Here is a 14,600-nt window from a genome sequence, read left to right on the forward strand (position 1 = left end):
GGTGTGGGGGGTGAGGGTGCCCAGCGGTGGGGGGGTGACAGTCCCCTGTGGAGGGGTGGCAGTGGCTGAGATGCTGCTGGCAGCGTTGCGTGTGGTCTTGAGGCCCCTCGTGGGGCGCTGGCAGCTCACAGGGTGCACAGTCTCCGGTTCCCACTTCTCCCCATTTCCAGCCCCTATTGCAGAATGGTAAGGAGTGAACGCTGCCCAGAGGAGGCAGCACGGTCCAGGCGGGAAGGGGCCTCGCGATGTGGTCACCGGATTTTCACAGAGCAACAACCAGACCCAGTGTCCAGCCAGAGTTTTAGAGCTATATTTTCAAAATCTTTACTTAAAAATAAACGTTATGAATGCTGTTCATCTCCATGAACACTTAAAGTGCTTTTAAAGTAAGACATTCTGCTTCAAGGTATTGCTTTGTAATACTTAACAGTACTTTAGAGTACTTAGAAAATTCTGGTTCTCTAAAGGAATTGAAAAAACCACATTGGCCCAGAGAACACGGATGGCTCCTGGGGAGAGACTGTGACCTCAAGGCTGCCCAGCGGCACCTTCATTCCCCCAGCCACTGCACGGGGACAGAGCAGCCGGGCCCTGGCAGCGGCCATGGGCTCCCTGCACCCCGCGCCCCGCCTCACCTGGTGAGCCGGGATGGAGCCCAGTCTCGGTCAGGCCTCACAGGCCCTTCTTCATCCCAAGCCCTCCACCTCCACTGCACATAGCACCTGACAGCGAGGTCGCCATGTGTCCCCCAGACCCTGGCTATGCCCTGGGCACCCAGTCTCTCTGGCTTGGAGACAGTCAACCTCCCATCAGTGGGGGGAACTCTGCCGCTGACCTTGAATGAATCACTGTTGGGGGCTATAAAAGGGATGGGGAGTTTGTTCCAAAGAGGCCATCAAGGACAGTTGCGGATTCTGGCCTTGTGCACGCTTGCCGACATAGCTTTAGGAGCTAAATTTTAAATTAGGAAAGTCTTCAGCAGTAATTACCTAGACATTCCTGACCTGGAATGTGGCACGCCACGCCCGGCCTACGTTGCAGTTTGATTAGTTATTACCAGGTAGCTGACGCATGCACAAGGGGAAATTCCTAGGGCCTATGTGGTAAAAGGTGCAGAGACAGGAGAATCAGACAGACACATCGCCACGGCCCCGGGGAGTCACACGAGAGGCTGCGGCTGTAGATGAGTTCAGTGTGCCCTTAAAACAAAAACGGAATGACGGTCATTCTAAACTTCGGGTAATCCTCAAACTTCTCAAGATACCACCTAAAATAAGAAAAAAATCCATTAAAAATAGAAGTAATTTTGTCCCTTAAACATTTACCGGACATTAATAAAAACGACAGTATGTTTCACGATAAATACTAAGCCTTTTAAAAGTGGTAATAAAGTGTTTGGCATTTCGGCCGCCAGGGGAGACCTGGAATTCCATCCACACTGAAAGAACTGCATGTATAAGACGATACAGAAGGAACCCCCATGGTTCATCTTTCTACTGGGAAGAAAGAGGGCTGATGAGCAACACGCTGGGACTGGCCATTCCAGACCCAGAAGAACGCAGGAGGCTGAGGAGGGTTTCCGGACCGTCTCCTGGTAAGGAGAGAGTCCTGGCTGATCCAGGTCTGTAGAGGGCACCGCCACCTGCCTGAGGGCTCTGGAACTGCTCTTACTGAGGACCAGCAGAATCCAGGTGAGTCCACAGCACAGCCCTGCACTGGGACGGGGTCTTCGACTCCAGTGTAAGCCCTATCGGCAAAGGCACGCTCACTCACTGGGGGACAAAGGCCGGGTGTGAGCAGGGAGACTGAGGGGATGGAGAGAACACGAAGCACAAAGGAATGCTACACACTGAGATCTCGCCGGACAGCGGTCGGCTCCCTGTCAACATGGCAGGACATGAAGACAAACCCTGACAAGGAGGCGGTAAGACCCTCCGGTTTCGGATGTGTAGCACCGTGACTCACACACACCGGCTGCTCCATGTGACGGGGTACGTTTCCAGGGACGGTGCCCAGAATGTGGTGCGGTGCCCTCGAGTTCAGGGAGCCTGAGGGACACGCACACCGGCTTACCCCAAGCATCCTTGGCTTCTGGCCTCATCACCCTATCTGCTTGCATGTCACACGGCCTTCTCTGAGTCTGTGTCTAGATTTCCCTTCTACAGGGACATGAGCCACACTGACTAGCCTACTCTATCCAGCAGGGCCTCGGGTTGCTTCTTTTTACTGCCAGAGGGCACGTGTTAGTGCCAGAGAGAGAGCGTCAGAGAAAACATCCCAGTGGGGTGTGCTCACACACAATCCCTTCTCTTCCACTTCTGCTTCCCATTAGGATTTTGGGGACACCCACACAGGTGCCTGGTATGTTCTCTAAGTCCCTGGAGCCAGGACTTGAACTGTGGCCAGCTATGTAGGATCCAGGTCCCTTAACTCCTGTACTGCCGAACCTCATCCACTGTGTTCTCACTGCTGTCAGGTCACAGCTACAGGTACGAGAGCCTCGCCTTCAACAAATCCTTTAGTGAGTGTGATTCCACCCGTGACAGCAAGGCCACACCTGATCCCCAGGGTTTCTGCTACTCTGGACATCGCAACCCTTTTCTGAAGCCCTCCTTGCCATTGAACTTGCCCAGAAGTGCCCTTCTCTCTTCTTTGGTGGCTCTGAGATTTAGATAGGTCCTCACTGGCATATAAAAATACCAAGGTCACTGGCATAATGAAATGTCTCAAAAAAAGAGGGTCAGGGCCAGCCCAGTGGCATGCTGGTTAAGATGGCTGGATCTCGCAAGGCTGACAACATGCAGTGGCTTGAGAAATACACTGGGTGCCTGTGTGACCAACATCTTGAAAGAAGAGATTAGTGGGACCAACAGTTGGCATAAAGATTATGTCGCTGGACTCCCATGTAGTCAACCGCAGTTTGAGTCCCGGACCTGGTGGCTTAAACTCACGCTGGGTGTGTGTGTGTGCATGCCCAAGATCCTGAGAGGAGAATGGAGGAGAAGGGATTGCAGTGTGGCCATCCCTCCTAGGGAGTGATTCCTCACTTTCTATCTCTCTATCTCTCTCTTTCTGGCAAGCGCACACGCCCTATAGCAAAAAAAAAAAAAAAAAAAAAAAAGGAAAAAGAAAAAGAAAAGAAAAAAGAAAGAGAGAAGAGATTAGTATAGCAGGGATTGCAGCATGACCACTCCCCATGGGGGGTGCTGTCTTCCATTTTCTGTCTCTGTCTCTTTCTGGAAAGCACATGTACTTTCTGGGAAATTTAAAAAAAAGGAGGGGTTTCCCCTGGGGATCTTGTCGGCTCTCAGACATACGCTACCATTTCTTTAACTATTAGCCAATTAGCATTCCAGTTCTGACCTTTCCCCTTCATTATCTCTAATACAAATCCTTTGCATCTTTGAATACTGATGAGACTAAGAAATCCACCTAGGTATTGCTCACTGTCGTTTAGACCCGAGTCCCTGACTTGGTATTCACCTTGACTACTGAGTCAGAGGTATTCACAAAGGCTAAGAAGAACTCGTAGAGAAAAATCCTGTGCTGACGTGAAGCTGCTGATTCCTTGCAGTTCAGCAGATATTTAGCTAAAGCTTAGTTTTTACTAAAATTCAGCAAGAGAAATTGATATTAACATTTCAAAAATACAACCTGAAAGTCATCACAGTAAAGTAAGAGAACAAATTAAGAATGCTAAAAGCATTTTAAAACTTACCGATGATGCTGTTTTGCTCGGGAGACTAAAATCAGAAATGTGAACAGAGCAAAAGCTCCTCCCTGGAGAGACCAGCTGGCGAGTGCGTAGCCACACCATTCCACGATTTCTCCAAAGTAGTTGGCTGCGGTTACATATTCAAACAAGCCTCCTAGGCAAAAACAGAGACCAAAGCAGTACAGACTACAAAATGGTGCCTAAGCAAATACTGACCTCAGAGACACAGGTGAGTACTCACTTGGAGAACATAAATTCAACTGCAGAAATCATAATAAACTTCAGAGCACGGTAAGCAGTGAGACACATTCGATATCAGTTTTACGACGTCAAATCGTGCCCTCTGATCATCAACTGTGTACCTACCTATTTACCTGAGTGTACAAACCCACAGTCACACACCACTTTGCTAGTGCATGGATCATGCTGGCAAAACTCATGCAAGCACAGAGAACACAGCATAACAACCAACAATGAACCAGCCAACATGGTGGCCCTACAAAGAACCCTAACCCAACGATTGAAGAAAATACTCGTTTTCAAGCACAGGTTCACTTATCCAGTCATCAAGTGCTCACAAGTGCATCAAGTCTGTATTATGAACCAGGTCCTGCCTAGACACTTGGAGTGCACTCATGGACAGACCTCTCCCTGCCTGGAGGACCACAGACTCCAGGGCAATAAACGAAGAGGGTGCCGTGTATAGACCGTGAGGGCTGTGGGGGCAGGGCACAGGGTCCAGATACTGGGATGGGTGGAAAGGTCACCTCACAGAGAAGGTGAACAGGCCTTGCTGGCACGGTGAGGGTCAGGCTAGCTGTCACTGGAGCAGGAGCGCGCCAGCTCCAGGAAGGGGAGGTGACCATGGCATAGGCACCAAGGCTGAGACCAATGGCTGGCACCCTCCAAGGACCAGGGAGAGGAGGGAGGATCCAGCAGAGGGGGAAGCGGAAAGCTGGTCCACAGGGTCACCCTTGGGCAATGGGTGGCTTTGCACTTGGTAAAGGGGGCACCAAGGGTGTCACAGGGAGGCCTGGGTGACCAGCTTTGGGCCTAACTCCATATAGACGGAGAATGTGGGAGTCCAATGCCATAATCACCATGCCACCTACTGGCACCAAAGGTAGATTTCATAACACAGTGAAAGTCTTATACATGATAAATCATAGCTAACATCGTACTGAATGGGAAAACAATAAAAGCTTTCCCCTAAAATTAGAACAAGACAAGGCTGTGCACTTTGTCCACTCCTTTTCAACACAGTACTAGAAATCCCAGCCACCTCAATCAGACAAGGGATGAAATAAAAGGCATCTACATAGGAAAAGATGAAGTTAAAGTATCCTTATTTGCAGATGACATGATTATATGCATAGGAAGTCCTAAAGAATACATACACACTCCAGGGACCAGCAGTTGGCATAATGGCTATGTCACTGGACTCCCATGTAGTCGACCACAGTTTGAGATCTGGATCTGGTGGCTTAAACGTCAGGTGCATGTGCGAGCGTGCCCAAGATCCCGAGAGGAGAATGGAGGAGAAGGAATTATGGCATGGATTATTTGTGAAAGAGCCTTACTTAACAAATAATTGCCTACTCCACTGTCAAGCATTTCTCCTGTGTTTTCCAGAAGTAGTTTTATAATTTTGTTAAGTAAGGCTGCTAATGCACAAGCAACAAGTCTAAAAATAGACAGGTGGTATTGCATTAAACTAGAAGGCTTCGGTATAGCATAGGAAACAATAAATAAAGAGACAACCCAGAGAATAGGAGAGAGTATTTGCAGACTATATTTCAGATAAGGGATTGCTAACTAGAACATACAAGGAATTTAAGCAGCTCGTTCACAAATAATCCAATTAAAAATGGGCATCCGATCTGAACAGATAATTCTCAAAGGAAGACCTATAAAAAGCATCTAAAGAAAGTTCAACATCTCTTATCATAAGACAAATGCGAATCAAAACCACAGTGAGGTATCACTCAACCTCAGTGAGACAAACAACAAACGCTGTGAGGTTGTGGAAGAAAGGGAACGCTCATGCTCTGTTGGAGAGAATATCAATTAATCCAGCCACTATGGAAAACAATGGTGATTCCTCAAACATTTACAAATGGAACTACTAGATGACCCAGTATCTCACTTTTGAGTATTCAGCAAAAGAACAGGAAATCAGTCAGAGAGACACCTGCACTTCCATGTTTACTGCAGCACTATTCGCTGTTCCATGACTAAGACACGGAGTCAACCTAAGTGCCCAACAACTGATGACTGGGTGAAGAAACTATGGCACATGCACACCGTGGAATATTACTCAACCATAATGAACAGTGCGATCCGTCATTGACACAAAGTGGATGAATCTAGTAGGTTTAATGCTGAGTGAAACAAGCCAGACTATGAAAGAGAAACATTATATATCTCCATTTAACACATATTGAACATCTGCACTCTGTGGCAGAAATGGAAAGATTTCATCGAAGACACGGAAGTAGAGAGGGCAACTGCAGATACCAGAGAGTGCAAAGGGGATGAAGGGTGATGGAATGGGCTCAAGAGAAAACAAACAGAGGAAGATGTAAACAAGGCAAGTGAGGTAAGGAATGCTCTACCACAACAGAGTGAAAGAAAGTGCGGTGCCAATCTTAGACATAAATAAAACGCACACACATTCACACACACACAAAAACTAGCAGAAAAAATTAAAATAAAAAATAAATTATTTGTTTTCCAATACAAACCTCTTGGTATTTTATATCCAGTCTCCCCCGGTTTTCTGAGATTCCTCAGGACATGATCTGAATGGATGTTTATCAGCATGCCCATTAGCCATAAGACAAACCCTAAAGAAAACAAATAAAAGATTATTATAGTTAATTAACTACAACATTTAAGAATTCAGAGCTAGATGAATAATATCATTGTAATCCTCTATATTATCATTATTAGTATAACATAAATAATAGTCAAAACTGGTAGTAAAAGACATTAAGGATTACTGTCAGATATGCCAAATAGGGCTTTTTCTTTTCGCATAATACTGAAAGTTATCCAACCCATACAAAAATACCTCGGTTTGATGGTCACGATCTATGTCTGGGATGATCAGAATGATCATTATGGTTTCCGAGGCAAAGGTGTAACTGGCCTCAGGAGTCAGCCCACCAGGAATCCTTCTTACTCCCACAAACGCTGCAGAGGCAATGTCCCTGCCTGCCTTTCAGAGGCATGGGGAGTCAAAGTGCCAGCACTTGCTGTGGCACAGTGGCTGTACACAGGCCCTGAAGGTGTGAGGCTTCCTAGGAGCTCATCTCTGGGCCTCTTCCCATGTCCAGCCTCAGTGGAACGATGCCAGACATGACCACGGCTCCCCCACTGCAAAACCACCCATCAAGGTCCTCAGCCAGCTCTTCCTCCTCAGCTCCCAACAAACATCTTCAACTGCTGGCTGCATGCCTCTTCCCAGGATCCCCAAAATCCCCAAGGTGACCACTCCCATTCTTACACAGCTTCAGGGGCTGTTCATTACTGAAAGGGGACTCTAGTATTATACCAACTAATTTCAACAAGAAAAAGCAAATTGCCAACACAGTGCTTCATTATGGAATGACTGATAAAAAGAGGTTCATTTGTTGTTCTGAGATATTAAAAAAATGTGAAAGGAACCTGGTGTTGGTAGTGATATTTGATTCAATATCAAAGAAACATACAATGGAATAACATTATTATTTACTCACTGCTTGTCCTAGTGACATTGGGTGATTTTTTTTAACAGAACAAGGACATGGAGAGCCTCCTGGTCTGCAGTCAGATTTTTGCCACTGTAAGCAGTCTCCTTTTTTCTTCTGAGGAGTTTGCACCAAATTTTATAACAGATTTTATGTCACTTATCAGGCTCATAGATTTATAGCTGATTCACTAGCTTTTTTGGATTTCAGTGTGTCACCCCAGGTGATCTGGCTTCCAGTAGGAGGTTCTGGGGAGAAATACTGTCTAAATCCCATGCCAGCTCCCTTTCTTTATTGCCAGCTTGGAAGGAAACTAGGATTTGTGCTTATCTAAGTCAAACATTTAATCCCATTTGCAGAGATCTTAGAATCTTTGTTTAAAAGCTTTTGGGTTAACCTCTTACCATTGGAAAGCACTGTTAGACTTTGTCTATATCCATGGTAACCAGAAAGTTTATGGAATTAAAGTTCAAGCTTGTTTTGGCACAAAAAGATCATGAAATTCATCATGCAACATGTCTCACAAAGATACTAGGAGGGTAGGCAAAATAAACACACAGAAGAATCTTCTTCCTTGTATATAAAATTGCTGAGACTATGTATTTTTAATGCTCTGACAAAAGTCTCTGACTGTTAATGATTTAATTTTTGTTCAGAACATGGAAGGTTATAATTAGAACTTGAATATGTGCATTAATTCACATTAATTGACACAAATAAAAAATTAAAACTTTACTCATATAATCATAACAACCTAATCTGCCTTCTCATGTCTCAGGAGAAACTACAGGAGGAAGACGGCCTCAGAACATGGCCCCTGCACAGGTCTCCTCATTCTGAGCCGGCTAGAGACTCTGCTAGTCTTAGGTTCTGGGTAGAAACAGATGCTTCAGGGATCGAGTGGGTGAAGATGTCCACTACCTGCCCTAGGCTGCACGGGGACAGCCCGACCCTCCTTCTGGCTGGCCTCCACAGCTGCTGGCCTCTCCCGAGGAGCCTGCTGATCCTCACAGGCTCTGCTCTCTTAAAGAGTTAGGACTTCGTAACTAGAAACTACTGGGACGTGCAAATCAGAGTGATACTCACCTATTTGAAAGCAGGGGCCCATGACCCAGTCGTCAGCATACACTGCGTACTGGCTCAGGTACCTGCTCTGCAGGTAGCCATTGAAGGTACAGAACATGAATGCCGTTACACACAGGTACAATGGCACTGGTTTTCCCCCTCGAATCAGAAATGGGAAAATCAAGGACCTAGGAAACGAGAGAGAGGAACGGGTTCAGTAAAGAAAGGAAGAATATCCTTTCTGCCTTTTAGGGGTCTTGGATTCCAATCTTGCTTCTTTAAACAAATGTCATTCCCAGTTATATCTGTATAATGTGCTCCTTCTAGAACAGAATTGTTACGTACAGGTCTCAATAATGTACACCATAGTGCCCAAACTCAAGACTCTGATATGTAGAAGGTGAAATAGATGTGTTGAGTTAGAGAAAATGAGCTGCAGAGGTTCTCAAAGTTTCCACTACAGATTTTTCAATCTGAAGTGTGTCCTGGCTTTTGGAGGGACCAAAGCGACTAAAGCTATGCTCTAAACCTCATCTTCTAGACCCCAAAACACTCAGACAAGCGGAAGCGAGATTTTCTCACAGGCTGACCGGAAACCACTGCACAGACACAAGAAATATGAGAAACCAAGAAAACCTCTCTCCCCTAAGTGAGAAGAACCAGGATGGAGCTGAGAAATGCGAGAATTCGGACTCGGATGAAACACAGAGAAAAGAGCATGTAGTAAGAGCTGCGGGGAGGCAGGCCCTGAATGCGGTTTAGAAAGACTCCTGTTCACACAGATTGGGGCTGTTGAAAAAGTCAACAGGATGATTGGAAGTCAGGATCAAAAGGGAAGAGGAAAAAATAAGGCAGTTTGAAATATACGGACTAGGTACCCCCACAATAAAAAGAAAGAGTTCTGGGCTGGATGGCACGACTTTCTAAGTGACGGGAGAGTGACAGAACAAAGCATTAAAGAGCCAGTGCACAGGGACACATCACACGCGGTAGGCTTTGCCTGCAGGACACAGCAAATTTGTAACTGATTTCTCCCAACTTGGCGCCAAGCTCAAGGCTGAATTCTGAGCAAATCAGCTGGCACCTGCGATGGCGAAGTCACCACCACTCCTCGGCCAAGTCCTCACCTCCCTCTCCTCATCCGTCACTGATGTTCTGAGTGTGCCGTAGCAACGCATCCAGGTCAGTCGATAGTGAACAGCAGCCTGTGGACCAAGGTCTGTTCACTACCTGATTTCGTACAGCCTGTGAGGTAGGAGTTATCGTTAATGTATTTAATTCTGGGCTGCCTCATCACCCAGTGACTAAGGAAGTCAGATCCCACACGGCCGATCATGGTACGAGTCCCGGCCCTGCTGGCGTGTACAGCATGACAGGTGCGTGTACAGTGCTTGCCCTGAATCCAGCAAGACGGAGAATGAGAGGGGATTGTGACATGGCCACACCCTGCTGGAGGGTGCTTTCTCCCTCCTTCTCTGTCTGTCTCTGGTGAGTGCAGGTGCCCCTTGGCAATGAAAAGAAAATGTAGTTCTTTCATGAGACAGAGAATGAGGAAGCACTCTCAGCAGGTCTCCATGCTGTGACCCCTCCCAGCTCCGGCCAGCCCCAGCCGACAAGCACGAGCGTGCCCGGTGTGTTCAGAGAGCGCTCTGGACGGGAACCCTGAACCCTTTATTTTTTATTGATTGATTTATTTTTTTAGTTTTTTTCCACAGGACACTTGCGCTCACTGAAGAGAGACAGAGAAAAACAGTGAGAGTGAGAATTCCCCCCCACCATGGGGATGGCCATGACGCACTCCCTTTTCCTCCAGTCTCCTCCTGGGATTATGGGCACACGTGCATATGTACTTGCTGTGATTTTCAGGTTGCCAGGTCTGGGACTTGAACCGTAGTCAGCCATGCGGGAGTACAGTGTCTTAACCACGACATCACGGGCTGGCCCCTTACTATTTTTTGCTATAGGGCGCGTGCGCTCGCCAGACAGAGAGAGACATAGAGACAGAAAGCGAGAAATCACCCCCCAGGGGGGATGGTCACGCCACAATCCCTTCTCCTCCATTCTCTTCTTGGGATCTTGGGCACACGCGCCCGGCATGAGTTTTAAATCACCGGGTCCGGGCCTCGAACCGTGGTCGACTACGTGGGAGTCCAGTGACATAGCCATTACACTAACTGCTGGTTCCCGCCCCTTATTATTTTTATCAAATGTTTTCATTAGTTAGAAATATGTTATTATGCTAAGTAACAATAGTAGGTTATTGAATTTGAGTGTATATGTACGTATATGCTTAGATGAGATGATCAAAAACTTATTAAGACAAGGAAAGAGACAGGAAAAATGGACAAAATTTTCGTCAGCATTCTAAGTGGTGGAATTGCAGGTGATTTTACCTCCTTTATGAATTCTTCTATATTTTCCAGATTTTCTACAAGCAGTATGCCTTCCGACTGTACCTTTGTCATATGCAACACTGTCACGCATCTTGTCTCAGCATTTAATACACTCAAAACAGACTGGATGAGTGAGATGGATAAGTTAATTATTACTACTAATAAATTATTTTTAGGATAGATAAATTCCTGAGTTGAAGACTTACAACTGCTGACTGAGAAGGCCCAGAGGGAATCAAATAACCGAATGTGTAATTTCATCTGTCGGGAAGTTTCTCAATCTAAGGAAAAAGAAAGTCCCTACAATACCCAGGGAGCAAAACGGGTGACTGCCAAGAACAAAGTCACCAGGGCCAGGCTGCAAGTCCGTTCTCGCCCTCCGAGAGGGCGGAGTCACGGCAGGACTGGCCTCCTGGGGCTCCCGTGAACGCCCTGGCTATTCAGAGCAGCAGGATCGATGCCTGCGTGACCCCGACTCATTGTCATAGAACTCTCCGCTCACCCACGGGTGTGATCTGCGCCAGAGCTAAGACTGCAGGGAGAGGATCCATTTTGGACGGTCAAAACGCAAGTGACCCTCGATTTACCGAGGCCCATACTTGGAGACTCAGATGTGGCGTCAGCGCAGACGGGCAGCCCGCAGAGAGCCCAAGGTGCCCTTCCTCTCAGGGTCCCTCGCCCACGCGAGGGCAGGACGGCCTCTCAGCTCTTCAGTTGGTTTCCCCTTGCTCTTGGTATGTTAACAATAATCCGTGCGCTAACTATCCAGAGCTCACTTAAAGGCCTGGTTTCTTTTTCTTTTAGATTTTTGTCATAGGGCACACGTGCTTGCCAGAGAGAGACAAAAAGTGAGAAACCACCCCCCAGGAGGGATGGCCATGCCACAATGCCCTCTCCTCCATTTTCCTCTTGGAATTTCGGGCACACATGCATGTACGCCAGGCATGGCTTTCAGGCTGTCAGGTCTGAGACTCAAACCGTGGTCAGTCATGTGGGAATTCAGAGCCTTAAACACCACACCACCTGCTGGCCCCAACAGGTGGTTTCTTTTTCTGTTTTTCCTTTTCTTTCTTCCTTCCTTTCTTCTTCTTCTTCTTTTTTTTTTTTTTTTTTTTTTTTTTTTTTTTTTTTTTTTTTTGGCTTTTAAAGTTTATTTATGAAGAAGGGAGGGAAGGAAAGGTAGAGAGATGCACTCTCAACAACTGTCCCTGAGGTCCTCTCCCGAGCCCGGCAGCCAGTCTACAGACCACGAGCATGCCTGGCATACTCAGGGAGACCCGGGACTCAAAGGCGAGCCTTCCCGGAAGGGCCCCCAGCACCCTCCTGCCTATGCCCTGTGGCCCAGTCAGGAGAGCTCTTGCAGGGCTGAGTAGAAAGGCCTGGCCTTCAGTTTGATTCCGGTCTTAGCAACTCTCTCTCACAGACCTAATTTATTGTATCTTCATCTTTTCTAGGCTCCGTTTCCCTCCCCCTCCCCTTTATATAACTACAATGTGCTAAAGGGTGACAGAGAGAAAGAAAAAGAGAGAGGAAAGTGAGAAGCACTCCCCACCCCAAACTAGGGATGGTCAGTGCCACCATCCCCTCTCCTCCGTCCCTCTTGGGGATGCATGCACCACACCCAGCATACTTTGCAAGTCACCGGGTCTGGGACTTGAACAGTGCAGTCAGGCATGTGGGATCCAGCCACCTTAATCACCATGTCACCGGCTTGCCCCATTTCCCTTCTAAACAGGATTATAGGACACAGAGTGGGCACTGATACCAGAACTGTTTTTACCACCTACCACCAAGGGTCAAGTTTCTTAATCCTGGGGCCACTTGCTTTCTCCTGACACCCAGACTCCAGCTCTCAATATTATTTGTTTTCTCTTTCAATCCTAACTATGGGACAATCTTACAAGAAGGAAAAAGATGCAGAGGGGTTCTTGTTTGTGGCCCACAGTGGGGAGGACACTTTGGCTGCCAAGGGCCAGTGCTGGGTTAGAGGTGCCACCCTGCTGTGAACTGTGGCTCTTTGTTACTATCCCAGACCTTCTGCACTCTAACTCCTTATTCCCTTCATAACTCAATTTGTTTCTTAATATGTTAGATGAGCAAGTTATAATATCACACAGTTACATTTTATTTATCTTTTAGTTTTGCTATAGGGCATATGTGCTCACCAGACGGAGACAGCGAGAGAGGGGAAGTGAGAAAGTGAGGAAAGCACCCCCCAGGGGCATGGCTGTGCCACTGTCCCTTCTCCTCCATTCTCCTCTTGGGATTTTGGGCACACACCCACAAGTACCCAGCATGTTTTCAAGCCACCAAGATCAGAACTCAAATGGTGTGGTTGGCCGGGGGCATCCAGCCGCCTTCACCTGCACACCACCTGCCGGGCCCCGGAATTTTATTCTGCATTTTTCATTTTGTACATGGTCCCCAATGTCATATTCTCCAGGGAACTTGTTCCTCTGGGAATCTTATTTAGCAAAAACCCTTCTTTATTGAAGTGAGGCTGACCAGGTGTTAAAGTGACAGAGAGGAGAGGATGCATTCATTCTGGATGATGTTTGAAGCATTAGGTGGCTAAGTAGGAAAGCATCTGAATCAAGTGCCCAACAATCGGGGTACTCGCTTTGCTCAGGTTTTGCCAACTGAGCTCATGCAGACTGCTAATCTGTTCCTCCTTCTAAAACTACCACGGTAAATAATTAACAAAACCTTTTGCAATAAAGGCACAAACCTGGAGGCAACTGCTTGGGGTGATGCTCTCTAAACACTGAAAGGAAGATTTGCGGGTTTGTAATCACAGAGGCAAAGTCCCATGACTATTTAATCCATCTTATAAACTAAAAAAGTCACCTCTTGAAATACTTCCCAATGAAGTGGACTAAGACCCTGACTTCTGCAATGACAGAAGAGGCATCCAGCTTCGGCTGTTTTCTGCTGCTGCAGCAGAACACCACAGACAGGGTGACTTACAAAGAACGGAAATGTACTTCATACAGTTCTGGGTGCTGGGAGGTCCAGGGCTGGTGCCGGAATCTACCCGGCACCTGGTGTGGGCCCTGCTGTGCCATGCCATGGCGTGGCAGAGGGCATCACCACGGGGAGACAGGGCAAGAGCCATAGAGTTCACTGTCGTAACCACCCACTTTGGAGCAAACTCGCTCCTGCGATTACCTGCTAATCTGCTGATTCTTGAACGGCTCTGCCTTAAGGCCAGTTACCTCTGACGGGTCTCACGTGGTTGTACCTCTTAGCTCCTGCTGTATTGGGGATTAATTTCCCATCCCATGAACTTCTGTGGGACACAGTTAAACAGCAGCAGCATTCATTCAGCAAACATTCTGGCTCACCATGGCCTAGAACAACCTACAATGTCACACTCTCAAGTTCGAGAACAATCATAAATCTAATCTGGTGATCTGGGAATCATTTAGTTTATGGTACATTTAATCATTTTTAAATAGCCAAATTGGAGAGAGGGTTACTTTATGGGCTGGCCCCACAGTGCAGAGTTGAATGCTGCACAAGGGAAGTTGGATCCCACGTGACTGCCCAGGGTTCAAGTCCTGCCCTGTGGGCTCAAAAAACATACCGGGCATGCATGCATGCCCAGGATCCTGATAGGATGGAGGAGTGGAGGATATTTCAGAATGACCAGGCCCCACTGGGAGCTGCTGTCTCACTCTCGGTTTCTTTTTCTCT

General features: G+C 47.1%; 1 protein-coding gene across 1 annotated transcript in view; it reads right to left on the bottom strand.

The window, feature by feature from the left end:
* Positions 1 to 288: 288 nt before the first annotated feature.
* The window catches only part of SRD5A1 (steroid 5 alpha-reductase 1), a gene marked incomplete in the record, with an annotated part of 21,330 nt that continues 7,018 nt past the window's right edge, over positions 289 to 14,600 (bottom strand). Inside the window, 4 exon segments of the mRNA XM_014585853.2 lie at positions 289 to 1,267; positions 3,719 to 3,869; positions 6,460 to 6,561; positions 8,533 to 8,699. Of these exon segments, the coding sequence (XP_014441339.1) occupies positions 1,201 to 1,267; positions 3,719 to 3,869; positions 6,460 to 6,561; positions 8,533 to 8,699 (487 nt within the window).

The sequence above is a fragment of the Tupaia chinensis genome, unplaced genomic scaffold (genome assembly GCF_000334495.1).
Source record: "Tupaia chinensis unplaced genomic scaffold, TupChi_1.0 Scaffold000096_1, whole genome shotgun sequence".
In the NCBI taxonomy this organism is placed as follows: Eukaryota; Metazoa; Chordata; class Mammalia; order Scandentia; family Tupaiidae; genus Tupaia; species Tupaia belangeri.